The 24,852-nt window shown below is 51.8% G+C and overlaps 1 protein-coding gene across 1 annotated transcript; it reads left to right on the top strand.

Moving 5' to 3' along the window:
• Nucleotides 1–4,534: 4,534 nt before the first annotated feature.
• ADAMTS8 (ADAM metallopeptidase with thrombospondin type 1 motif 8) lies at nt 4,535–24,559 on the top strand. Its single transcript, XM_063094605.1, has 9 exons — nt 4,535–5,299; nt 13,054–13,293; nt 14,399–14,534; nt 15,162–15,329; nt 16,231–16,532; nt 18,695–18,878; nt 20,969–21,141; nt 21,269–21,444; nt 23,424–24,559. Exons 1-9 carry the CDS (start codon nt 4,535–4,537, stop codon nt 23,992–23,994), a joined length of 2,715 nt encoding a protein of 904 aa, XP_062950675.1. The 3' UTR covers nt 23,995–24,559.
• Nucleotides 24,560–24,852: the final 293 nt, after the last annotated feature.

Genomic DNA, 24,852 nt, shown 5'->3' with positions numbered 1-24,852 from the left:
AGAGATGCCAAAAATCAAACATGTCCTGCTGGGGAGGTGTGCTCAATAGTGTGACAGATAAACACCAGGAAATCCTTTCTCTAATATAGGCAATGCAGAGTCACGGCCATTGCACAATAGCCAAAGTTATAGAAAACGGACTTGAATTGTGGCAAAAAAGGGTATTACTTTGTTTAGAAAGAGCTGTTTATATTTAAGTGCTATTACAGACTTTTGAGAGAAGCCGTTTATTCTCTTCTTTGAGATCTTCATAGAACTCAAAGAACCTAGTGAACTCCTAGAGTCCCGTACAGCTCTGTAATGCCACGATGTAATCTTTGGTTCTACTCAAAGGAACTCTGATGCAGGGTAGGACATTCTCACCAGAAAAATGTTATATTTAATTGGAAGTTTATGAATTCCACCCTGGTGAAAAGCCCTGTCTCTGTCATTTACAAGTGTATTACCTGGGTGACCCTAAACAAGTTACCTAATGAGTTTTATGAATTCGACTGTGGTTAAGACCCTCTCTCTACCACTTACTAGTATTAGCTAGGTGACCCTAAGAAGTTACCTAACCTAAGTCAGTACAGGACATTCTTACCAGAAAAATGTTATATTTAATTGGCAGTTTATGAATTCGACCTTCTTTAAGAGCCCTGTCTCTACCACTTCAAGTATTAGTGAGGTGACCCCAAGCAAGTTACCTCAACTTATTTCCTCATCTGTAAGATACCTTGACAATTAAGTGAGATAATGTCTGTGAGCTGTTTAGCACAGTACCTAGCCCTCAGCTAACACTCAAAAGATGAAAGGTATTATTACTGAAGATTAAACGACAATTTAATTAAATTAAACAAGCACTTAGAGCAATGCCTGGCCCACAGTTAGCTCTTAATTTTAATGAAAAGGTATGAGTTGCAAAAGAAATTTTGAAACAAAACTTTTTTTTATCTTCATGTAGGAGTACCATAGTATCTTAGGAAAAAAATCTACCAATAGTTATGTGACTTTGGGTAAGACGCTGAAACCTCCACAGAATTTCTATTTTCTGCAAAATGCAAGTGGAAGTACATTAGATGACCATTAATATTTCTTCCAATTTTAAAGAACATGGAATTCTAGAGAACACCAGAACTTAGTATCCACTAAAAGTGTATAACATGCACTATATAAAACTCTAGTTATAAACTAAGAAATAACCAGTCACTAATAGTATAAGTTAATTAAAAATTTAAAATTTACAAGAGGCTTACAGTATAAGGCACTATGAACAAAAAAGTCAATTATTTAAGGAGTAATTAAATAATGAATAACTAATGGTACAGAATTAAAGACAAAACAAAGATATTTTAATCTTTTATATAATTTCCCTTTCATATTCAGAGTAAGAAATTATTTTGAATTTCCTATTCCATAAGAATAACATATATGACAAAGGTTCAGATCCCTGTACTGGCCAGCCACCAAAAAAAAAAAAAGAATCACATGTACTGAGTCTGAATAATCCCACCTTCCAAATTTGAGGAATCCAAATTAATGCTGCTTTATATCCAGGAGTCAGCACACTTTTTCTGCAAAGAGCCAGATAGTAAATATTTCAGGTTCCAGCCACCCTGCCCTTACAGCTCAAAAGCAACCAATGTGTTAATGAATGGCTGTGGCCGCATTCCAATAAACTTTAATTATGGGCATGGAAATTTGAATTTATACCATTTTCAAGGGTCATGAAATATTAATATTTTTTCTGATTTTTCAAATTTATCATTTAGAAAATGTAAAAACCATTTTTAGCTTGTGAACTGTACAAAAACAAGCAGTGTGCAGGATTTAGCCCAGAAGCTGTAGTTTGCCAACCCCTGCTGTAATTACATATTTTGGGAAAGAACGTGGTAATGTAGGAAATCCAGAATTGGCAGAATGCCTTATAGGATCTTCACTGGTTGCTTTGTTGGTGTTTGTTTAGCCGCATGTTTTCTCTGCCACTTGGGCTTCCTCTACAACCACCCACCCGTTCTCAGGCCCTGCAGTAGGGGCCCTGGGTTTCAGCATAGCTAAGGTAAGCCTGACACCTTGCGGATGTATCGCGAATGGCAGGTGCCACTCTGGAAGTTACCAGCTAGGCACATTTCCTGAGGAAGGGTGATCCAGGAGGGAGGGGGCAGGCGTGCAGGCTCACAGGCAGTGAGCCAGCCAGGTGGTGGTGCTGGTTGGTGGTGGTCGTGGTGTTGCTGTTGCTGTTGAAATGAAGCAGAATAAGTCTACAATTCACTATCTGACTTCTCTCTCCAAAGGGAACTTCCAAAAGGCTGTTCTTGGGGCATTTTATATTTTTAAAAAGAAGCAGCAAGTTCCAGAGCCTTCCCCACTGAAGTCTCCAAGGACATTCAAGACTTTTCCCTGGTCTGGTTAAGTCTCCCACTTGCAGCCATTAATATACATCCAGAAGGAGAGAGAGGGGACCTAGGCACGTGTCTCAATCCCACTCCTCTCAAATACTTACAAAGGAGAAAGAAGGAAAACTAGAGGACATAATTGCTATTGAAAATCAGGAGTTTCGCTCTGGCAAATGGCGAATAAGGTGCTTCAAGAAGGCAAAGACCGATGATTGAAATGTTACAGCAGCCTGCCGCAAAATGGGATTGCTTGTTGCCCGCAAGCTCAGACATGCACTGTTTTGATGAGATGAAGTGCTTTGCTCATCTTTGGAAAAGGGATGAAGAGGCCATTCTTTCCATTCCCTGCCTCTAGAAGCGTTTCCCCAAAGACATCCTAGCCCCAAATTATTCCCATTCTATAAGTTATGCAGAAAAGACCATTCTGCAACATGATAGGTTGGGAAGTCCATCTTTCCTCTAATTCAAAGGCATTCCTCTGTGTTTCTGAGAAAGCAGAGAGAGGGGACACTTAGAGGAAATTGGGCAGGGCTTCCCGCTGGGTTCTGTAGTCACAAAAGTACTTTTCTGGCTGCAAGAGCCTCCTCTTTGGAGATTACAAGCCCTGAGAATCTCACATGCCTGCTCAGCCTCCATAGCTTCAAAAAGGGGGTCAGATGGGCTAAAAAGAAGCAGGGATCGACCTCAACTATCAGTACCCCCAGCATGAGCAGACAGCTGGGTAGTTAAGGGTAGGTGAGCGGGCAAAGGATTTAAAGGCCCTGGTCCCAAAGATGCCAACAGGTCTCCCACACCCACAACTCAGAGAAAGGCAGAGGGGGCGAGTCTAGAGCCTGTGCTTAGGAAGGACAGGACCCTGAACCCAATCCCGATCTGTGCCATTAAGATGAGTGGGGTGTGAATGCTGAGTTTTATGGTCTTGACACCATATCATTCCTCTCTTCCTGTGTTCCACCCCTTTCCCCAGGGGGAGGTGGCAGTGTGGGACAGAATGAATCAACTTCATACATATTTGTGCCTGAAGCTGTTGGCAGTGCAGCGAAAGGGGGCTTGCCATCACTCAGGAAGTCCCCCAGGCAACTCGCAGTATTCCAGAAGACGAGGCAGAGTTTTCAGGGGCTGGAGCTCTGCTTGCCTCCTAGGGGAATGCTAACGATCCCTCTGGGGTGATTCCACTTTGCTGCCAACCTCATGGCAGGTGACTCGCCACTCTGCTGTCTCTGCCCTGGACCATTGAAGTAACTGAGTGTTTGGGAGAGTTAACCAGGTGGCCCGTTTGGGGTTTTTTCCCCCTATCTCCAGTTTAGAATGAAAATTAGGGACGCTGTGCAGTGGTTTTTAGTGGATAGCACGATTTTAGCATGACCTTTTTTCCACCACCCTCTTTGGCTTCACAGTTAAAAGCGCTGGAATCTTCTCCCTGAGACCTGTCTTCTGACACAGATCTCAGGAGTGACTGCAGCCATCCGAACACTGTCGCTGAGACCAGTGCAGAAGCCTCTTCGGAGGATGTGTCCTGGGCACTTGGCCCCCGAGGAGGGAGCGGCTGGGGTCTCCCCAAGGACGCCGCCTGAAGGGCCGGTCCAGCATTGCAGGAGTTAACGTGGGTCCGCGCGCGGAAAGGAAAGGGGAAAAAAGTTGGAGTTGACACTTGGGGGTGGGGGGACGGGTCTCGCCGACTCCTGATTGGTTTTACATTTCATCCAAAAAAAAATTTTTTTTTCCCTCTCTCTCTCTCTTTTCAGTTTCTCTCTGATCCCAGGGGAGGGAAAACGGGAATAGTGAGAGATCAAAAATAAACCTCTTATGTCAAAGCCGGGAAGGAAGTATAAATACGAAGGGCTCGGCAGCCCACTCGGTGCTTCCCGGGGCGGGGCGGAGGACCGGCGCACGCGGGCCGGGGCGCCATCTGCTCGCGCTCAGCTCGGCGGGAGGGCGCGGGAGCCGCGGGCTGCGCCAGCCAGAGGGGCCGCCGGGGGACGCCGCCGCCGCGCGCTGCTGCCGCCTCCCGCCGCCGGGCCCCCGCCGGCCGCGGCGGCGCTGCCTCCGATTGATTCGCCGTCTCCTGGAGAGGGCGGCCGGGCCGCGCTCGCGCCGCCAGCACCTGCCCGCGCCGGGCCGGCTTCTTCCCTCTCCAGCGCGCCGCAGCCGACGCCCCCATGCTCGCCGCCCCCGCCGCCCCCCGGTGGCCGCCGCTCCTGCTGCTGCTGCTGCTGCTGCTGCCTCCGCCGCCGCCGCCGCTCGCCCACGGCGCCCCGGCCCGGCCCGCAGCAGCCGGGGGGCAGGCCTCGGAGCTGGTGGTGCCCACGCGGTTGCCGGGCAGCGCGGGCGAGCTCGCGCTCCACCTGTCCGCCTTCGGCCAGGGCTTCGTGCTGCGCCTGGCGCCCGACGCCAGCTTCCTGGCGCCCGAGTTCAAGATCGAGCGCCTCGGGGGCCCTGGCGGGACGGCCGGGGGCACGCGGGGGCTGCGCGGCTGCTTCTTCTCCGGCACGGTGAATGAGGAGCCCGAGTCGCTGGCGGCCGTCAGCCTGTGCCGCGGGCTGAGCGGCTCCTTCCTGCTGGACGGCGAGGAGTTCACCATCCAGCCGCAGCGCGCGGGGGGCTCCCTGGGCCAGCCGCACCGCCTGCAGCGCCGGGGGCCCGGGACGCGCCGCGGGACCCCCGGGCTCGCCGCCGCTGAAGCCCGGCCCCTCCTTCGAGGACCCGAGTGGGAGGTGGAGACGGGAGAGGGGCAGAGGCAGGAGCGACGAGATGATGAGCGGGACGAGGAGGAGGGCAGCGAAGAGACCGAAGACGCCAGAGAACTGCCACCGCCCCTGGGGGCCACGAGTAGGACCAAGCGGTTTGTGTCTGAGGCTCGCTTCGTGGAAACGCTGCTGGTGGCCGACGCGTCCATGGCTGCCTTCTACGGGGACGACCTGCAGGTAAGACTCCGAGAGCCTTCCCCAGGCGCCTTGCCTGCAGGCCCCCAGCCGCCTCCCAGTGTCTTTAAATTCTTCCCTACCCAATCCCTGGCGGGGTGGGGGGTCGGGGGGAACCCTTCACGTCCCTCACTCGCCCAAGGCAGACCCCAAGCAAGATTCTCTCCTACCTTCTGGCACCCTGGCCTCCTACTCCCCCAATGCTTCCACGTTAGAGTGGAGCCTCCGGCAGTCTCCTGTGCTCCGCTGGTCCCTGCCATCCTGAATCTCCTGAGCACGTGCACACCGAACAAAAAGTGGGCTTGAAAACACCCCCCTCCAGGTCACCTGCCCTCCCAACAGAGATGAATATTGAACATTTTGGAAGAGCACCCACCCCCAGCCCCCATTTCCTCAGCCCTCCACTGTCTGCAGGTCTGGGAGTCTCCCAAGGAAAGGCAGCTGGGATGGAAAAAGATAGCTATTTGATTCTCTTTGAACAGAACTGATGTTGCCATAAGTAAAAGACATTGTTTGGAGGGAACTGAACCTGGAAAGGGGCTGCCCAACTTCTGTGGGCCCAGCTGGTTCTGATCAAGGGGCATGGACTACCTTGCCAACCTGGCGCTCAGCCCTGGCCGAACTTGGCCGTGCCAGCATCTAGCATAAGAAGGGAAGGGAAGGGAACAGAATTTCTGCCTGGGGGCTTAGCCTGGGAAATTGCAGCTTCAGTGGAAAAGGGGGGGGGCGCAGATGTTGGGATGAGCTCTTCCAGTTAGTGTCTCTGGTGGAGCCAGAACCCGGCTAGGTCCACCCGGCTGCCCTCAGCCCAGACGTAGCTCTCAACTGAGCTGGAGCAGAGAAACTGAGTCCAGGGCATGACTGCTGTAGCAGCCTGTGTTTCTAACTAGAAGCAAAGATGGTGCTGACTCAGCAAGAGGTGTGTGCGTCGCCTTAAGCCCCAACACCTCCCCCAAAGACCAGGCAAAGGTCTTCCCAGGAGGGAAAGAGGGTAAGTGTTCCAGGAGAGGGCTGTACTTTCTCTTCCCCTAGGGAGCCAGAGATGTACCAGGTAAAGAAACTGAGCTTCCCAGAGGTTATAATTCTCTGAAATAGAGATCCTGGCACCGCAGCAGCTCAGTTGACACTTTTGTAGTGATGACATTCTTGACCCAGGACCCCATTCTAGGCTCAGCCTATGCCCGACTGTTGGGGGCACCAAGGACAGAGGAATCACCTGTGCAGTAGAGTTCAGACTAGGAGGCAGTTAGCCTCCTGTTTCTCACCTGACCTTTCCTACGCTGCAATCGCTGGGAGGTGCAGGATGGGAAAGATCAGGTGAGAAACAGTCGGATAGGACGGAAGCGCTGCAGCTGAGGTCCATGTGGCTGCTCTCCTGGTTGCTGAGGCTCCCCCACGCACTCTTGTGCTGTTCGCTTCTCCCAGAGCACTGTGATGTAGCCCTGAGCCTTCAGGGCAGTCTGCCCCATGAGCTTTGGGTCCACACTCATTTAGTATTTGTTTCCCTGCCTACCCTGAGAGCAGGAGGAGGCACCAGCCATCTCCTTTCCCCAACAGTACTGGAGAGGGTGGCAGGAGAGGGGCGAGAAGAGAGCTTCTCCCAGCTCATTGGATCACCACACCTGGCTCCTGGGGAGGTCCACCATAAAGAAGCTGAGATACACTCACTGCAAACCCAGAGCTGAGATGTTGTGCTCCTCCCCATGCATAGACCAGTTTCTGACATCTGCCTGAGAACCAAGATGTAGGAAAGCCAACAAGAACACGGGGAAGCTGCAGAAAAGTCAGTTCTTTGGTCTTCAGGGCCAAAATGTCCTCCCAAATACCTTCCTGTAGCCTCACTCTCAGCTCATCACCTAGACATTGGAGATACTGAGTATTTGCCTCAAGGACATTCTTGGCATCTCCAGACATCACAGCTGTGTAGAGGCGACGAGGCGACGTGCTTCAGTGCAGGGCTCTGGGATTCCCGGGCCCCTGAAGCAGGAGGCTGGGCTGGGTTTTGCACCAGGTTTTGTTCACTTCGGCTTGAGATCCAGGTTTGTTGCCCCCAGACAAGTCAGCTCTCTCCATCACAGAGCCACCTGAGGCACTTGCATGCTCATGGGACTCCTGGCTCGAAAGTCAGGCTCACGCTTGCCCCATCCCCTCCTCTGCCATATACATGCACTTCTGAACCATTCACAGGCACCACTGCACCCGGCCAGCCAACGTGGATCAGGAGAGTGCACCTGTGGAGTCTGAGTTCCTCTCGCTGGGGGGTCTACTGCTAGGTCATACATGTAAAGTGTTCTCTCAGCTGAACCAGCCCCTCAACCACCACGTTGGTCTCACTGTATCCCAGCCCACCTGCTCCCGGGCTGCCCCCGTGCCAGAGCAAGTGGGGGAGGGGCTGACACACAGCTGTTTTCTCTGACAACCACCAGCCCTCAGCTCTGACGAGCTGACCAGCCATAGAGATACTACAGACTAGGCTTGAACTTCTCAGCTCAGTCCCCTGGGCTTCCCAACATGGGTCTATGAGCTCAGCTAAGAGAAGATGAAAACAAAGTACTGGTGCACCAAGACTTTGCCTGCCCAGAGCCTGCTCCCCCAAATAAGAGCCTGTTTTTTAATACACATCTCTCCAGGGAGACTCCCAGAGACTGCATTCCCACAGATGGAGGGCACGTTGAGGTGTCTTTGTAATGGTGGGGGTGATAATGATGAAAAGAGCCTTTCTTTACCCCTCCAGGACTTTGATTTCCTCATCTGTTAAGCAAGACACCTGGACTAGGTCATCAATTCTAGTCTAAGCATCTATGAGGCTGCTTCATGATGAGCCAGTCTTCTGGAAGGTTCAGCCTTTGTCTGAGTATTTTCAATTTAGAGAGTGGTTTTACATGCATCATCTCAATGGAAATACCTGGGGCCAGGGAGTGAGCACGGGGCAGAAGAAGAACGTGTACCTCGCAGAGTACGTGTGACTTTCCCAAGGTCACACAAGTAAGTGGCAGGGCTGCATCTGCAACCCAAGTCTCCCAAACCTGAGTTCAGGCTCTGTGTCATACTGCCTCTGTCACACAATGAGGGTCTGTGACTCTGTTTACCCTCTGCCACTTGTCTGTGTTGTGGGAATTGTTCCTTAAATCCAGCAGTCCAAAGACGCCCAGCCAAAGTGTGAGGCACTGTTCCGAGAAGAAACCCTTGTCATGGCTGAGAGAAACAGCCTTGCTCGAGGCTGGTCTCACTGCTAAGCGACAATGAAGTTTTCCAGAACTCTGTACAACTGAGTTCACTTAATCCTTTGACAAAAGGGGCTCCCACCTCCCATCTTCTTATCTGGTTTCAGAGTTAAGGAGCTCAGACAAGGGGGGCTTTCTGAAAGGAGGGGACCACCTCGGAAGAGTCCGTTAACTCTGTCCACATGTGGCTGCTGCTAATCGTCCCCTGGATGAACCTGGAGCAGGACAGAGTGGCAGGCTGAGCAGTGCCCATGCTCGGTCTAGGAAGTCTGTCCCACCAGCAGTGAGTGAGTGGAGTTTTGAATTCTTAGCAGCAAGGATCCTAGGAGTGGCAATCATCTTCTCCAAAGCAGACCACAGCACACCCAAGATGTCAGGCTCCTACAAGCTTTCAGGGAAGGCCTATCACAGCCATCTCATCTCCCCTTTACTTATACCTCTGGGGACAATGTTTTCCACAAGATAATATATGCTAAAGTGACCATATAGCTGAATTTGCCCAACACAGTCCCAGTTTGTGCCTGTTCTGGCCTAATTCTTAGGAGTACCATCTTCCAATGTCAAGAGCGGCCTGGTTTGGATGATAACAGGAACAGATACATGCCCCACCAGCTCTGTAACTCCCCAAGCCTTCATAGGTGAAAGACAAGTGTATGTGCATGAATTATGTTCTTCCTATTGGCAAAAAAATGAGTCTTTTCCATCCCTTGTGTCTGCTGCAGTTAGAATGATTGAAGATATGAAGTATTTCCCAAAGGAAGTGTTTTAATATCCAGAGTTCTTTAATTTGCAGAGTCTGCCACTTCCCCCTCCCCTGGGGTAGGGTGCGCATAGACAGTGGCGGGGGTGGGCTTGCTTTCTTGCATGCTTTGGCTTTGTTTTGGCTAGGCTGTAGTTTTCCTGATAGCAGCAAAGATGGGTGGCAGTCAGTGTGGTGACTATAGACTTGGGAGGGAGATAGAAATCATTGAGTGCTCTTGAGCAAGTTAGGTGTTTCTCTGTACCTCGATTTCTTCACCAGCAAAATAGAAGCAGTTATGCCAAGGTCGTAGCATTGTCTTGAGGATGTAACAGAATATGGAAAGCACCTGACCCAGTGCCTGGTACATAACAAGTGCTCAACAAAGCATAGCTATTACTAGAGTTGCCTTTGGTGATGGAAACCATTTGTCAGAATGGGGAGGATGGCGCGGCCACACGCCCTCAGAGTACCAGCCACTGCTATTTCAGCGCTGCTGCTGCACACAGCAGAGAGGCCTTCTTTTCAGCTTGCCCTGATCCAACTATTTAAGGCTGACTCCTTATAGTTAGTTCTGCATAAGCGTGTGTTTTGGAGAGGTGACATCGCCCCTTGCCGCTTGGAGGACAAGGAGAGATGAAGAGTATCTGTGCAGGTCCCTCTCTTTTCTCGCTTCTTCCCTCTTCCTTTGCTTCTCCCCACCGACTCCCCAGCACAGTCTCAGGCCCTAGAGAAGGCCAGGAAGGCAGCAGCTGCTGAGGTCGGTGGATCTCCACATGGCCACCTATCCAGGCTCCCCCCAAGACATGCCGCAGGCAATGCAACCTGCAGTGTGTAGCACAAATGAGCAAAGCCTAACAGGTGACATTCCAGGCAGAGGAAGAGCGTTCTGGCCCAGGCCCAGCCTTCCCCTAGACTCCCACCAGTTGGCTTTGGCTGCTGCAGGGGCTCTGGGGGAGGAATCTCCTTGTTTGTATCTCAAAGAATCAAAGAGGACTACGTCCCAGCTAGCTGGCTGGGGTGGGTTTCTCTATTCCAGGTCCTGGGGGCACCAATGCAGGAGGAGACTTCCTGAAAAATGCCATCCTTCCCCAACAAGATTTAAGGGTGTGAAATCTCCAGGTCATTCAAGAACCTCCCCCAGCCGGGCTGATTACAGGTTCCCACCTACCTGACATGATTTTTGCAGGTTGTCTGCTATGCGGGGGCTCCCTCCACGGGAGCCAGCCTGCACTTGTGTGGTGAGCAGGGAGGTATAAATAGGCACCTGTTGGTGGAGCAAACCACCTGACGGTTCCCTTGACCAGCTACCGGGCCTGCTCCCAGGGGATTGGTGGAGAATCAGAAGTTCATAGACTCGAGGTCACCCAGCTGCCAGGCTCAGGAGTCCTCCCTCCTTGGGAACCGTGAGCTGCACTACAAATGTAGGCACTCCTGCCACTGGTTCTCAGAAGAGCTGACTGATAGGGCGGTGATGGGGTCAGCAGCCCTTGGTCTCCGAAAGTTTGGTGAGACAAGAGATCAAGGGAGGTCAATGGGACTGGGATTGGGGATTCTGAAAGAATCTCAGAATCCCTGCGGCCCTTTTGCAATGCAGATTATCTTCTGAGATGGTCAGAAGGACCTGTTGATGTCTTCAAGTCCATGCCACTGCCTTGAAGCAAAGTGGCTCTGGGGCCAGCTCAGCCTGACAGCTACACAGCATCTGGAAAAGATAATCATACACTCCCTGAACAGCAGAGGAGGAGGCTCCCTGGAAACCTCAGTGCTGGGGAGCTCCTCCTGCTGTCTCACCCTGACCCTCATGTAGTAGCTTATGCTTGCTTCCCTCTGTCATAACTGAGCATGTGACTGCTGCATGGTCTCTCACACATCCCCAGTCTGATCTGACCAGCCTGGACACACACGCCATTCCCTGTACTGACCTGCCTTGGGTGGCATTTAGCAGCGGCATCTCTTGGCTTCACATCTTCTTTGTAAGATGTCATCTTCCCCAATTTTCAGATTGTGCAATTGGGACTCAACAGGAAGAAATCTTGTGAGGACAGTTGCAGGTTGCCTCGGAAGGAATTCCAGGGATTGGTCCCTGGATCATCAGACCCTGGCCCTTCCTAGAGAGACCAGGAGACTCTGCGCCCTGGAAGCAGTGAAGACCCGGCCAGGAATTAGGCTCTGCAAGCTACCATTCCTCAGCACTCACCCCCAGTTGCATAATGATGTGATTGCTTTTTTGCCTCAGGAATCCAAGTCCAGGAGCAAGCGCCAAGTTTCAGTTTTGCTGATAAGATGTTTACATCAGCCTAAACGTAGCTGGAGTTCTTGACACGCTAAGTAACCTGCCAACCCCCATTTGTAGGGCTAACAAAATACCTGGCTTGTTGCCTGTGAGGTGAACAGACAGATCCCATTCACAAATAATGGGACACATCTGGAACTCCCACACGTGGCCTCACCCGATGGAATGTCCCACTCTAGCCTTTCCCCTCCTTCTGCTCCCACCTTCCAGACCACAGGAGAAGAGAAAGAGGACTACTGGAGGGGGTGCTCCAGAAGGCAGGGCAAGAAAGCAGTAGCCCTCTCTGCCCCTTTGTCTCCCCTTCTGCAAAATAACCCAAGAGGCCACCTCAAGGGGTCTCTGAGGCAGGAGAGTGAGCTCCCATCTGGCCTCCTCTCAAAGCCTGGGGATCTGGCAGGGGAGCAGTTGGCAGCCCAGGGATAGGACAGAGGCCAGGCAGTGACGTAGGCTCCTTCAGCCGTCTGGATGGAAGTGCAGGCAGGTGGGAGCCTCAGCACGTGGGTCTTGTTAGGCCCACTGGATTCTCTCGAGCCCCAGGCAGAAGGGAATAAACCTTCAGGACTATCCAGGCAAAAACCAGGAAGCCAAGCCCTGGGAAATGTACTGGGAATTGTATGGCCTTCAGAGACAGATACCCGTGGGCCAGCATCCCAGCTTTCAGACCTTGTATGACCTTCTACTTTCTCCTTTGAGAAGCAGGGATTACAGTGCCTGCTTCATAGAGTTATTGTGAGAATTTAATGAGGGGATGTGCGTAAGTGTGGCCAGTGACGGGTGCAGAGTCACGATTGAGGGTTACCAGTTTCCATCCTGAAGGGTAGAAGTTACCTCAACATAAAGGAATATGCTCGGCTGGACTCTAAGAGGGAAATTCTACTCACCTTGAGCACTCAGATAATTACTTCTGGGCTGAGGCCGGGCGTGGTTGGCAGGGAGGCAGTTGGTGTCAAGATTAAGGCAGAATAAGCCATGCAGTCCCATAGAACCCTCTTTTGTGTGTGTGATGGCTGGCCGGTACTAGGAACCAAAGCCTTGACCTTGGTGTTACAAGGCTGTGTGCTAAGTAACTGAGCCAACCCGCCGGTCCCGGTACGACTTTCTGTCTGTGCACTCCGCACAGTAGACACGAGCCTTATCAGCTGTCGAGGCACCAGCCTGACTGAGGAACTGTGATTTTTAATTTATTGAATTTTAATTAATTTAGATTCAGATAGCCACATGTGGTTGGTGGGGATGTTAAATGCACAAGCTTTGGAGAATTAAATCTGGGTTCAAATGCTGATTGCTCACTCATCAGCTTTGCAATCTTGGGCCCATTCCTGAGCTCTTGTTTTCTTTCTTACACGTGACATGAAGGGAGATAACAGCAAGGCCTCAAGGGTTTTGTGAGCCTTGGGGCATGAGATAAAAGCCCCACAACAAGAGGTGGTGGCAGGGGCAGGCCAAGGGCCTTGAGATTTAACCCTTCACTCCCTGGCCGTCCCCTCCCTCCCGGCAGAACCACGTACTGACACTGATGTCGGTGGCAGCCAGAATCTACAAGCATCCCAGCATCAGGAATTCCATCCACCTGATGGTGGTCAAAGTGCTTATTGTGGAAGACGAAAAGCAGGGCCCAGAGGTGTCCGACAACGGGGGGCTTACGCTGCGCAACTTCTGCAACTGGCAGCAGCGTTTCAACCAGCCCAGTGATCGCCACCCGGAGCACTACGACACGGCCATCCTGCTCACCAGACAGGTCTGTGCCTAGCTCCAGAAGCCCCAGGAGGAAGGGAGATAGGCTGGGTGGATGAAAGGGAGGACCCCGAGGCCTGCCCAAACATGGGAAGTGTCTTCCTGCTGGCCACAGCTGGACGCCAGAGCCCCATGCTCGGAATGATGAGGAGGAGGTCATGAGGACAAGTGTGAGGTATTCACAAGGGAAGGAGAGGAATCTTATGAGGGCTCTTTTCCAAGCGTTTGTGACCAGCTGTCTGCTGAGGTCATAACAAAAGAAGATGGGCTCGAGCTGCCCAGTGAGAGATCTGGGGTTGGGATTAAGACAGGAGCTCTATCTTCAGTGGCTGTTAAAAATAGGGGCAGGTGACCGGGGGTCCCCCAAGATTGTCCCAGCAGGAGGGCTGCCCACCCATCTGGCATCATTTAAACAGGTGGTTTCTGGAAGACAAGAGGGTGATAATACGTGTCAGGCCCTGTCCACTCCTTCAGTTCTCACAACAGCCCTACCAGGCAAGTACTGGTGTCACTCCTGTTTTACAGCTGAGGAAAGTGAGGCACAGAGAGGCCACATAGTGGCAGTGGCCATTGTCAAGCCCAGGCAGTCTTGATGTAGGGTCATGCTCTGAACCACTGTGCTATCCTGCCTCCCAAAACAAGCCTTTGTAGTCCCGGCCACCGACAATGGGAACAGGCCTCCTTACATGTGTGGCCCATGAGAAGACAGAAGGAGATTTTCTGTTCCATGTCACTCAGAAATCTGTCTTAATGGTCATGGAGTTTTCTACTTTTTGTCTTGTTTTTTTAACAAAAGTACATTTCATGGGTTACTCTCCAAGTTAGAAAGATGGAGGATGGGTGAACTGGCTTGATCGTAAACAAAACAGAACCATCCGATAAAACAGGGCCACCGGGTGGGATATCCAGACACAGCATACCCCGGCTGTTGCTTCCCCTCCTTAGAAAAGCTCAGTAAACACAGGGATGCGTGGCCAGCAGGCAGGGTCGTCCGGAGGCTCAGAGGTGAACCACCATGTGCACACCCGCCCCTACCTCTGGTCCCAGTGGCCAGCGCCCACCCACACACACCCACCCACGTGCTCTCTTGCTCTCTCTCCACCACGCAGAACTTCTGTGGGAAGGAGGGACTGTGTGACACCCTGGGCGTGGCGGACATCGGCACAATCTGTGACCCCAACAAGAGCTGCTCCGTGATCGAGGACGAGGGGCTCCAGGCAGCCTACACTCTGGCCCACGAACTAGGTAAGGCGTGCCATGCCAGAGCCTGCCTCCCCACTTCAGGGGAGCTTCCTCTTCCACATCTGAGGTAGCCCAGATCTCAAGGAACATGCAGCCCTCACACTTAGCCATGGTCGCCTTCACCTCGTAATGTTGACAGAGCAATTATATGCACAAAACTCCACTCCCACCCTGAGCATAAGGCCAAAATGCTAAAACGGTGTCCTGGACCTTCATCAAAGGTCACCTGGACAATGCCAGGATATGAGACAAATGCTCAGGTAGAGTCGTGATGCTGTACGCACACTAGGCAGGAAGGACTTGGCGGAGGATGGATTGTAAAGAGAGAGCCACGTGAGAGAGCGGACAGCAGAGATTAAGGGGTATCAGTTGCTCAGCCAGCCAAGAACGCTGCCTGAGAGAGAGAAGCCCAGGGCGAGGCCTGAAACAAAAATCCTCAGGGAGTAAGGGGTGGTGGTTCCCGTGAGGAGCTGGTGACTGATTGGTGCTGCGGGCAACTGTCCTCCGTCAGCAGAGTCTGGTGTCTCGTCCCTACTGCTGGGCCAGTAGGTGGGGAGAGCTTGGGCAAGACAGGGCATCTGGGGAGTAGTGCACGCTGGGTAGGGTTACCTCTGTCTCTCTCCTCCCCAGGACATGTCCTCAGCATGCCCCATGACGACTCCAAGCCCTGCACTCGGCTCTTTGGGCCCCTGGGCAAGCACCACATGATGGCACCACTCTTCGTCCACCTAAACAGGACACTGCCCTGGTCTCCCTGCAGCGCCATGTACCTCACGGAGCTCCTGGACAGTGGGCACGGTAGGCACTGCTCGGGCTTCCTCCCTGCTCCTCCCGTCCAGCTGCCCACTGATGGATGTTGGCACCTGCACTGATTCGGGGACTTCTTCCAGCTGTGCTTTCTCACAAAGTCCTTAGATATTCCGGGCAAGGAGTGACTTCAGTGCAGTGTCCCTCGCTCAGCCTCCCATGCCGTGGCATTCTAACCATCCCCCCAGAGTCTACCTCCCTTGTCCCATCTTCCAGCAGCCTGGGTTCTTGATTTATCAGTTGCAAAGCGGTAGAATTAGTCCAAGAAGGTGGGTTTGAACGGAGCTGGAAGGAACAGAAGAATGTGGTACAGAAGAGAAAAGAAAGCGTGCCAGGCTGGAGTGGCCGATCCTACAGTAGCTCACAAATGGCAAAGAGGCAGCAAACACGTCATGTGAGAGTAAGCAGTGGGGGCCAGGGTCCTGCCTGGTTAAAACAGTTTGAATTATTGAGTAAAGTGGTGAAGCAAGCAATATATTCCAGATCCTCCTCCCTGCAGGAGGTGGGGACACATACAATGCAGAAATAATAGATGATCTAAACATCAGCACTCGACCTTTATTTGCACGCCATGGTTTTTAAGAGCACATTTCCATCCCAGTTATGCAGTGATATGGATCAATGTTGCAGTGAGCTGGCGTTCGCTTGGTACACACTGAATAGCAGGGGAAATGCATCCTAGATGTTCTGGAGAGCGAAAGAAAGTCAGTCCTGAAAAACTTTGCTACTGAGAGTCAGAAATTAGATATACTCCGTATAGGTGATTGAAGTCAAGGGAGCCTGATGCCTAGACCAGCCCCACCGATAGGAAATCAAGTGTAACGGGGGTGTGGGGGGCCCGGACAGGGAGCCCCCTGCCCCATGTTCTCATTCCTCTGCTTCCACTTCTCAGGAGACTGCCTCCTGGACGCCCCCGCCTCGGCCCTGCCCCTCCCCACAGACCTCCCGGGCCTCAAGGCCCTCTACGAGCTGGACCAACAGTGTAAGCAGATCTTTGGGCCGGGCTTCCGCCACTGCCCCAACACCTCTGCACAGGACATCTGTGCCCAGCTCTGGTGCCACACCGACAGTGCTGAGCCCCTCTGCCACACCAAGAACGGGAGCCTGCCCTGGGCTGATGGCACGCCTTGTGGGCCCGGGCACCTCTGCTGGGATGGCAGCTGTCTGCCTGAGGAGGAAGTGGAGAAGCCCAAGGTGAGGGAGACCCACTGGGGGTGGGGGCAGGGAGGACAGAGGAAGATGTGGAGGGAGGGGGGGAGAAGGGGTGGGGGGGGGCTGTTCTCAAGGGGGACCACACTTGAGAGTCAAGAACTAAGAGACATTGGACCAGCCTGCAACATATGACTCCTAAGTAAAATCACTCATCTTTTAATGAACACACCAAAGTATATCCCTTGGAGACTGTACTCATCGTCAGTGGAATGACGCAGCCATTGCTCCGGGCATTTGGGAACACCCCCTTGGAGATGCTTGGAGTGACTGGATGGCATATGCACGTTAGTGAGAGGTGTGAGGACCAGAAGGTGGCACTCAATGATGGAAGCCATTACGAATTCCATTACAATAGGAATATTCCTTCAAGAATTGAGCAGAAAGTATTCATAGCCTACCCATGTTTGAAATGAATTCTTAATTAGAGGTAGGAGAATGGGAGTAATTGTGGGAATTTCATTCACAAAGAGGAGGAGGGGAGAAGGAATCAGAGCCACCTCTGACCAGGCAGAGAAAACTTGCAGGAAGAAAGAAGACAATGCTAGTGAGCATTTTTAAATGATCCACTTCTTTGCCCCACTCTTAGTACATCCAAACTGTGAGGCTGGTCACACTTCTCTTACCGTGGGTCACGAGCCATCACTATGAAACAGGGTCTGCTGAATTCGCAGCCTGGTGCCAGCCCAGAGTGGATTCTCCAGGGTGGCCCGGGCACTCCCCAGGGGCTGTCCTTCCCTGTGGGTCTTTTGTACTGAGCCTCTGGAGCCTGCTTAGGCCGGGCAAGCCGCTCACTCTTGTCCTAAGCCTGAGCCAGGACAGGGGTCATGGGTTCATCCACAGCTACTTCCCATCCCCCCGTGCCATGCGTTCTCTTCCTGCCTTATTGAGGGGAGAGGCTCATCCGCTGGTCTCCAGAAGCAGAGCCAAGCTAAGTGCAGGGAGAGGTTGACATGAAATGACCATGGGATGATGTTTATCTATTTTTAAGGAGAAAAGACAGATTATAAAATACTCTATGTAGAGTGACACTAATACCCTAAGTTTTGGTCACATTTTCACCTAGGTAAGAGCATGACCAACAGGGGAAAATTGTTAAATGAAATTATAGACAGCCATTGTTTTAGACTGAATTCCTGCACTAGGCTCCAAAAGACCAAACTAAAAATCAAAATGGATTACCCTTGCTGTGTTCCACATCACCAAACCAAGTTGTGGTATGATCTAAGAAATCAGGAGAGGGAGATAGCCAGTTTCACACAAACAGCCCACTTTCAATCGTCCATAGACATGATAATGAAGTCCCTTCTGCTAATTCTTACATAAAAAGTGTTGTGTTTCAGAAAGCGTTACTTTCTTTTTTTATACTCATCTGTATTTTTCATGTTTTATATGTGCAATATTACTTTCATAATTTTTTTTAAAGTTATTTTCATTTTGAACACTCTATGAACCTACCAAGGGCAAAGCTTTGTTCTCATAGGTCAGTTGTAAAATTGGAAGCAATTCTGCTTATTGCCTTGGCGTTATCCTACCACTGGAACCAGCAGCTGGTAGACTAGTGGCAACACCTCCCAATGACTATTCCTTTAGACCAGGTTTCTCAGCCTTGGCACTAATGACATTTGCGGCTGGATAAGTCTTCGTTGTGGGCCCTGGGCATTGTTGGATGTTTAGCAGTATCCCTGGTCTCTACCCACAAGTTGCCAGTAGCATACACCCTCCCCAGTTGTGACAACCACAATGTGAACACACAACCACAATGTGAACACTCCCAATTCTGGGAGTGTTCAATGAAGAATTGGGAGTCGCCAATGAAGAACCACTGCATTCGACCCAACCTTATTCCCATACAAGAGTTTCATTTCTTCATTCACCAGATATTCCATTGCATACCTTACTAAGGGCAGGGCACTGTTTTAGACATCCGGAGTTAGCAGTGAACGCACCCAGCTCAGCCTCCGTATTCACAGAGCCTATGGCCACTTAGCCAGAGTCATTAACAGATGACTGTGGCAGTTTACAGAACCCCATGCACCAGGACGAGGATTGCTAGATGAGGGGTAAGGGTGATGGCCACCCAGCTACACAGACCACTGAAACTCCCCACTTTCACTCCTGATGCAGTGCGGCTTCGTGTGTTGCAGGCCGTGGTAGATGGAGGCTGGGCCCCATGGGGACCCTGGGGAGAATGTTCCCGGACCTGCGGCGGCGGAGTGCAGTTTTCACACCGTGAGTGCAAGGACCCTGAGCCCCAGAATGGAGGAAGGTACTGCCTGGGTCGGAGAGCCAAGTACCAGTCATGCCACACGGAGGAATGCCCCCCTGATGGTAATCATCACTAAGGCCCACCTGCCAGAGCAGCTGCTGTTGTTGCTGCAACAATCCCCAGAGGAGGAGTGGGGTGGGTCTCCCAGGAGCAGAGTTTTGCCTGTGTTCCAGACTTAAATGGGCTCTGCAAGGCACCAAGCTTGGAGGCAGACTCAGGGACCCAGGACAGTTGTCACTGTGATGGGAGAGCCTGGCACAGTCAAGGGGAGCAATTTCCCTGGTCTTCCAAGATGTGGAAATAGAGGATGTCACTCCCAACCAAACTTACTGGGGAGGGGCCTTCGCAGAGGGGCTAGTGTCTAAGATAATAATCTCCTGGAGGCATCTGAACCCTCGTCTGTGTGCAGAATGGAAGCGTTTTCCAAAACAAGAGTCAGAGCCAAACCTCCAAGGTCTTTCCAGCCAACATTCAGCCCAAGGCAGAGGGAGGATTTCTGAATCTGATTCCTGTGCACATTCCTTCTAAGAAGAGTTGCCCATCTTCCCCTGGGGCCGTGGCAACTGCCTGACCGAACTTTCCCAGGAAGCAACACTACCTCTACCTCCCGTGGCATGTTTCTGTCCCCTTGCACCCACTAGAAAACACACACACTCCCCTAGAGGTGGCCCAGGGCAGCAGCAGATTTGTGAGAGGCGGTCATGAGAAATTTTTCCCCACCGTCCCATCCAGCTACCCTTTGTGCAGCTCCGGGAGGTATTGGCAAAGACACACCACATTGGGTCGATGTCTAATAGGGGAATCTGTAGGCTTTGCAGTTTTGCAAGATGGAAAGATCAGCAATGGCACGAGGATCTAGAAATTTTGCCTGGAATTGTGAGAGCTTGCCTGGCATATGGGTGGAACATTCCTGGGAAGGGAAGGTAGAAAGGAATATAATGTACAAGGAGGCACAGACCATGAGTGACGTCATGACTTCAGTGCACCAATATCAGCCGTTCATTTCAGTCAAGCATTTGTTAGCACTTCTTGTGTGTCTAGAACTACAATAGATGTTACACGACATAAAAAATGCACAAAGCATGGTCTCTGTCCTCAAGAAACTTGCAGTCTAATTAGAGACCCAAACCCCTTCTACACAGCACTGAAGGCTTAATCTGTGAGGCACAGATCCTAGGTTTGTGAGGAGTTCAGAGAAAGGAAAAGCCTGGGTGAGCAGAATCTTCAAGGAAGGTTGGAACCGAGCAGGGCCCAAAGGACTGAGATGGTGGCAAGGTGTGAAGGACATGCCAGGGTGGAAGGAATGTGTGAGAGGGCTCCCGTTCACTCAGGTGGAGTCAAGCAGAACATACCAGCACATCAAGGTCAGACCATATAGGTCCTTGAAGGCTGAAACAGCATCTTGGCATTGTCTGTGCCAGCTGTCCCATCAGGTCACCTGGAAGCTCCTTCATACACAGCCCAGACCCTGTCAGTTGGAGGACTCAGAATCTCGGGTGTGGAGTATGGCATCTGTGTGGGGAAAGTCTGCAGGCCACTTGGATGCACAGCTGGGGCACAGAACCTCTGTAGGAAGAGGTTTAAGTTAAGGATTGTGGGGGAAAAACACATCAGAAGGTGTTCCAGATGGACTGGGCTGGAAGGGGGTGCAGTGGGAGGGGATGTGAGGCAGTTATAGGTAGAAGGCTGGGTGCTAGGGCCCATGTGAAGCCATGAGGCCTGGGCTTGGGATGGTGGGAGTGGGGTGCAGGCATTTTAAATCCCAGATTGTCCCGGGTAGTGCAGGACTCCGTGACAGATTGGAAAGAGTGGCTAGAGGTGCCCACGTGTTCAGGAGGCACCAGTATGCCAGTCTCAGACTAGAACATGGTGGCCCCACCCAGTGAAGATCCAACCCGTCAGTGGATGGGCACGTAGAGCTTGGCCTGGCCGAGCTGGAGGTAATCACAGCACACACAAGTGGAGTTCCCCCATAGATACCCAGAATGACAGAAAGTGGGGTGCAGGGGCAAGCTCAGAGCTAGAAATGTAGACTTGGAAGCCTTCAGCCACACATCTAGTGTCACCGAGGAATGACTCTGGGCCTGGGGTCCTTAGGTCCTCCCTGCTGCGGCATGTGTGTGTTACCTGCACGCTGTTTCTTCTTCTCTAGGGAAGAGCTTCAGGGAGCAGCAGTGTGAGAAGTACAACGCCTACAACTACACCGACATGGACGGGAATCTCCTGCAGTGGGTCCCTAAGTACTCAGGGGTGTCCCCCCGAGACCGCTGCAAGTTGTTCTGCCGAGCCCGGGGAAGGAGCGAGTTCAAAGTGTTTGAAGCCAAGGTGAGACTCTTCCTGGGGTGCAGATCCATAGATGGGGAAGAAGGTCGCTTGTCCCCACCCCACCCCCGCCTGCAGGCTACTTCTGTGCACCATACGCCCTCTCCCACCTTTTCTTTCCCTGCTGCAGGTAATTGACGGTACCCTGTGTGGGCCGGAGACACTGGCCATCTGCGTCCGTGGCCAGTGTGTCAAGGCGGGCTGTGACCACGTGGTGGACTCAGCTAGGAAGCTGGACAAGTGTGGGGTGTGTGGGGGCAAAGGCACCTCATGCAGGAAGGTATCCGGCTCCCTCACCCCCTCCAGGTGAGTCTCGAAGTAGGTCTGTGCCTAGGGAGAAGAGCACAGAGGGCTTTGGACACTGATTGGCCCAAGTTGAATTGTGCTCTACTTAACAGCTATGTAGATCGGGCAAGTTATTAAAACTCTCTGAGCTTTAGTTTCTCTATAAAATGTCATCAGTCATCTCTGTCTCAGAGTCATCATAAGAATTTCATGAGATGGGATGTATGGAGCACTTGGCACAGTGTCCAGCCCACAGAGAGTTCAGCATGGGGCAGCCATTACTTTTGTTAGAGCTGGAGGCCACATGGACAGGGTGTATGGTCTGAGTCAATCAGCAGGAGAGCCACGGGAGTAACCTGGATCTCTGCCAGAAAGAAGCTCTTTCAGGCCTGTTTTGGGAAGGACACCTCACCCTAAGCTGGCAGCCCTGTCCTTTTGCAGATAGATCTTCAGAGAAGAGGGTAGGAGGGGCCCTCGGCAGCCTCAGGGCCTTCACAACCCCAGACACTTTCCTCACATCCCGATGCCCCATATTCACAGAGCTCGTATTTTCCAAAGTGCTTTCACTTCCATGGTCTCATTTCATTCCTGAAATAAGACTGTGAGGTGAGCAAGGCCAATACTATAAATATTATTGTCTCATTGTACAGATGAAGAAACTAAGGCATGAAAAGATCAAGTGGCTCTTCTAAGGTCACACTGATAGTTCATAACAGCCAGAAAGAGAACCCAGTTTTCCGAAGTCCTGGATAGTTTTTTCCTGCCATTCCATGCACTTCCTGGAGAGAAAGGGCAAGGTCGGGCGTTGTGTGTAGGCCACACTCTCCACGCTGGCATCAAATACATAGATTTGTCCCTCTGGAGGCTGCGTGAGCGTCCACTCCTCCTCCCACTGTTCCCACCCACAGTCCCTCAGAGCTTTTGAGAAGTGTTCACTTCCCAGGGAAGCTTGTGCCACCCTGCCCCTTTTCTCTCTCTCACACACACACACACACACACACCCCTCACCAGTCTCAGACTACAGAATCAGGCTATAGCAGACAACTTGGGAGTCTTTTCAAATTTGAACTCAAAGGATAGAGAAGAAAGAGGCACGGGTTATTCAGATACTGGGTCTCTTGGCTGCCTTCTCTTAGGCATTAGACGCATGGGTGGCCTGTGGATACTTTTGTGGCCCTAGACTAGCAACTGGCCCCAGCCGGGTGACAGCAGGAATAGCCAAGAACCCATCTGTCCTCCTCCACACTCTTTAACTTCTCCCCAACCTATGTAACCCAGATCCCCAGAAAAGAACAAAGAACTAAGTTTTCTCCACCCCACGTAAAGTTCTATGCCTGTAATGGACTTGAAACATTTTCCCAAGACGGCAGCATCCTGTCACTCCAGAAGCGCAGCGTTCGTGGTGTCTGGGCATGCCCAGAGGTGGTTCCAAAGAAGCAGGCTTTACCCCCAGTCCTGTCCTGGGGCCATATCAACCAAATACTAGGAGATGATTGACTCAAAGAGGTGGCGTGAGATTTCCATCCTGGTCAGGTTCTGGAAGGCATATGTGGAACAGATTTTTCCACTTGGTTTGTGCTCTGGGTATAGACGTAACCAAGCAAAGTTTTATACCAGTGCAAGGACCTAGATGTATTTGAGATCTTACTGGAGCCGAGTGATGCCAGGTTTGGCTGCACCAACATTGCCTTTCAAACCCCTCTGGGCTCTCCTCCTCTCTGCTACTGTCGACATCCACATGTCTGAACTCCCCAAACCAAACATTTGAAATAGAGTTGCCAGATGAAGCAAAAGCCCTTGAAAATCCCAGTGTGCAAGACATTCCTGTCTTTCCAGCAGCTGATTTATTTGAATTTTGGAGACATTTGCTTAATTATTTGGTAGTTGTTTCTGTTTGGCCACTCCAATCACTTGGGTGCCCACTTTGGTCTCCAAGGCACCCTGGTGACCCAGGTTGGGTAGCCACTGGCCCTAAGGGTGTCTTTCTGTTCCTATCACAGTTATGGCTACAATGACATCGTCACCATCCCAGCTGGTGCCACTAACATTGATGTGAAACAGAGGAGTCACCCAGGCGTCCAGAATGATGGCAACTACCTGGCCCTGAAGACTGCCGATGGGCGGTATCTGCTGAATGGCAACTTGGCCATCTCTGCCATAGAGCAGGACATCTTGGTGAAGGGGACCATCCTGAAGTACAGTGGTTCCATTGCCACCCTGGAACGGCTGCAGAGCTTCCGGCCCCTACCTGAGCCTCTGACTGTGCAGCTCCTGACAGTCCCTGGTGAGGTCTTCCCCCCCAAAGTCAAATATACCTTCTTTGTTCCTAATGATGTGGACTTCAGCACACAGAACAGCAGAGAGAGAGCAACCACCAACATCATCCAGCCGCTGCTCCACACTCAGTGGGTGCTGGGGGACTGGTCTGAGTGCTCGGGTACCTGCGGGGCCAGCTGGCAGCGGCGGTCTGTGGAGTGCAGGGACCCCTCTGGCCAGGTCTCTGCCACCTGCGACAAGGCTCTAAAACCTGAGGATGCCAAGCCCTGTGAAAGCCAGCCGTGCCCCCTGTGATCCAGCGGGGTGGGGGCCGGTATTGTGCTTGCGAACGTGGGTGCTGGGGTGCAGCAAGGATCTCCACTGTGGTGACCCTAGTATCAAGGTGGCATGGCCTCCCCAGGCCACCCATTGCCTCAGTTCCTGGGTACTGCATGAATTCATAAGAGGGAGGAAAAGAGGGGACGGGGACGACAGATCTTAAAGTTGACTGTCTAGTGGACTGGACCTTGCTTGGGTTCAAGTAGAGGACATAGGTTAAAAGGTAAAAGTGCACTTATTGACCCAAACAGGAGACTCACAGTCAGCCTGTTTGCAAAGGACTAGCAAAGTTAAATTAAAAAAGTTCTTTTCTATTTGGTTTCCCCGATAAATAATCTACCTCAGAGGGGAAAAAATTAGTACAAGAGAGATGCGGCGCGGGGAGTGGGTAGTGAATGTGAAAGCAAGCTCTGTAGCCCCGCCCGACTGTCTTCAGTGCTACAATCCACCGCCTAAGGGCTGCAGCTTTGCCGGGTTGTGGAGAGCCACATGTTCTCAGGCCGCCACCTGCAGGGGTGGATCCATTTCAAGTATTTATGCAAATGTGTCTCAGAACTAAAGTGTGATCTTATGCCAACGTCATGGTCTGGTCTGGTTCATTATTTCTTTGGGAAGTGCAGAAGACCCAGGGCCCAAAGGCGGAGGGAACTAGATCAGCTCACCTTGAACACATAGAGCAGACCTTTCTCCCAGCTCAGTAATCAGATGTCTGCTTTGGGTTCTAACAAGCCTGCCAAATCCAGTTATTAGGGCAACTCGTCATTCACGTGATCCAGACACATGGTTTTCTAGCTTTAGTGGGTGTTAGGATCATCTAGACATCTCATTAAAACA

The sequence above is a fragment of the Cynocephalus volans genome, chromosome 4 (assembly GCF_027409185.1).
Source record: "Cynocephalus volans isolate mCynVol1 chromosome 4, mCynVol1.pri, whole genome shotgun sequence".
NCBI lineage: Eukaryota > Metazoa > Chordata > Mammalia > Dermoptera > Cynocephalidae > Cynocephalus > Cynocephalus volans.
Note: the sequence above shows the minus strand (reverse complement) of the source record. Positions and strands in the feature narration are given on the sequence as shown.

Excerpts from the sequence above, each read along its gene's own strand:
- ADAMTS8 (XM_063094605.1), top strand. The coding sequence starts at position 4,535 with ATGCTCGCCGCCCCCGCCGCCCCCCGGTGGCCGCCGCTCCTGCTGCTG. Across the intron at positions 5,300-13,053 it reads TCTACGGGGACGACCTGCAG|AACCACGTACTGACACTGAT; the intron begins GTAAGACTCCGA and ends CCCTCCCGGCAG. Across the intron at positions 21,142-21,268 it reads TCAAAGTGTTTGAAGCCAAG|GTAATTGACGGTACCCTGTG; the intron begins GTGAGACTCTTC and ends TCCCTGCTGCAG.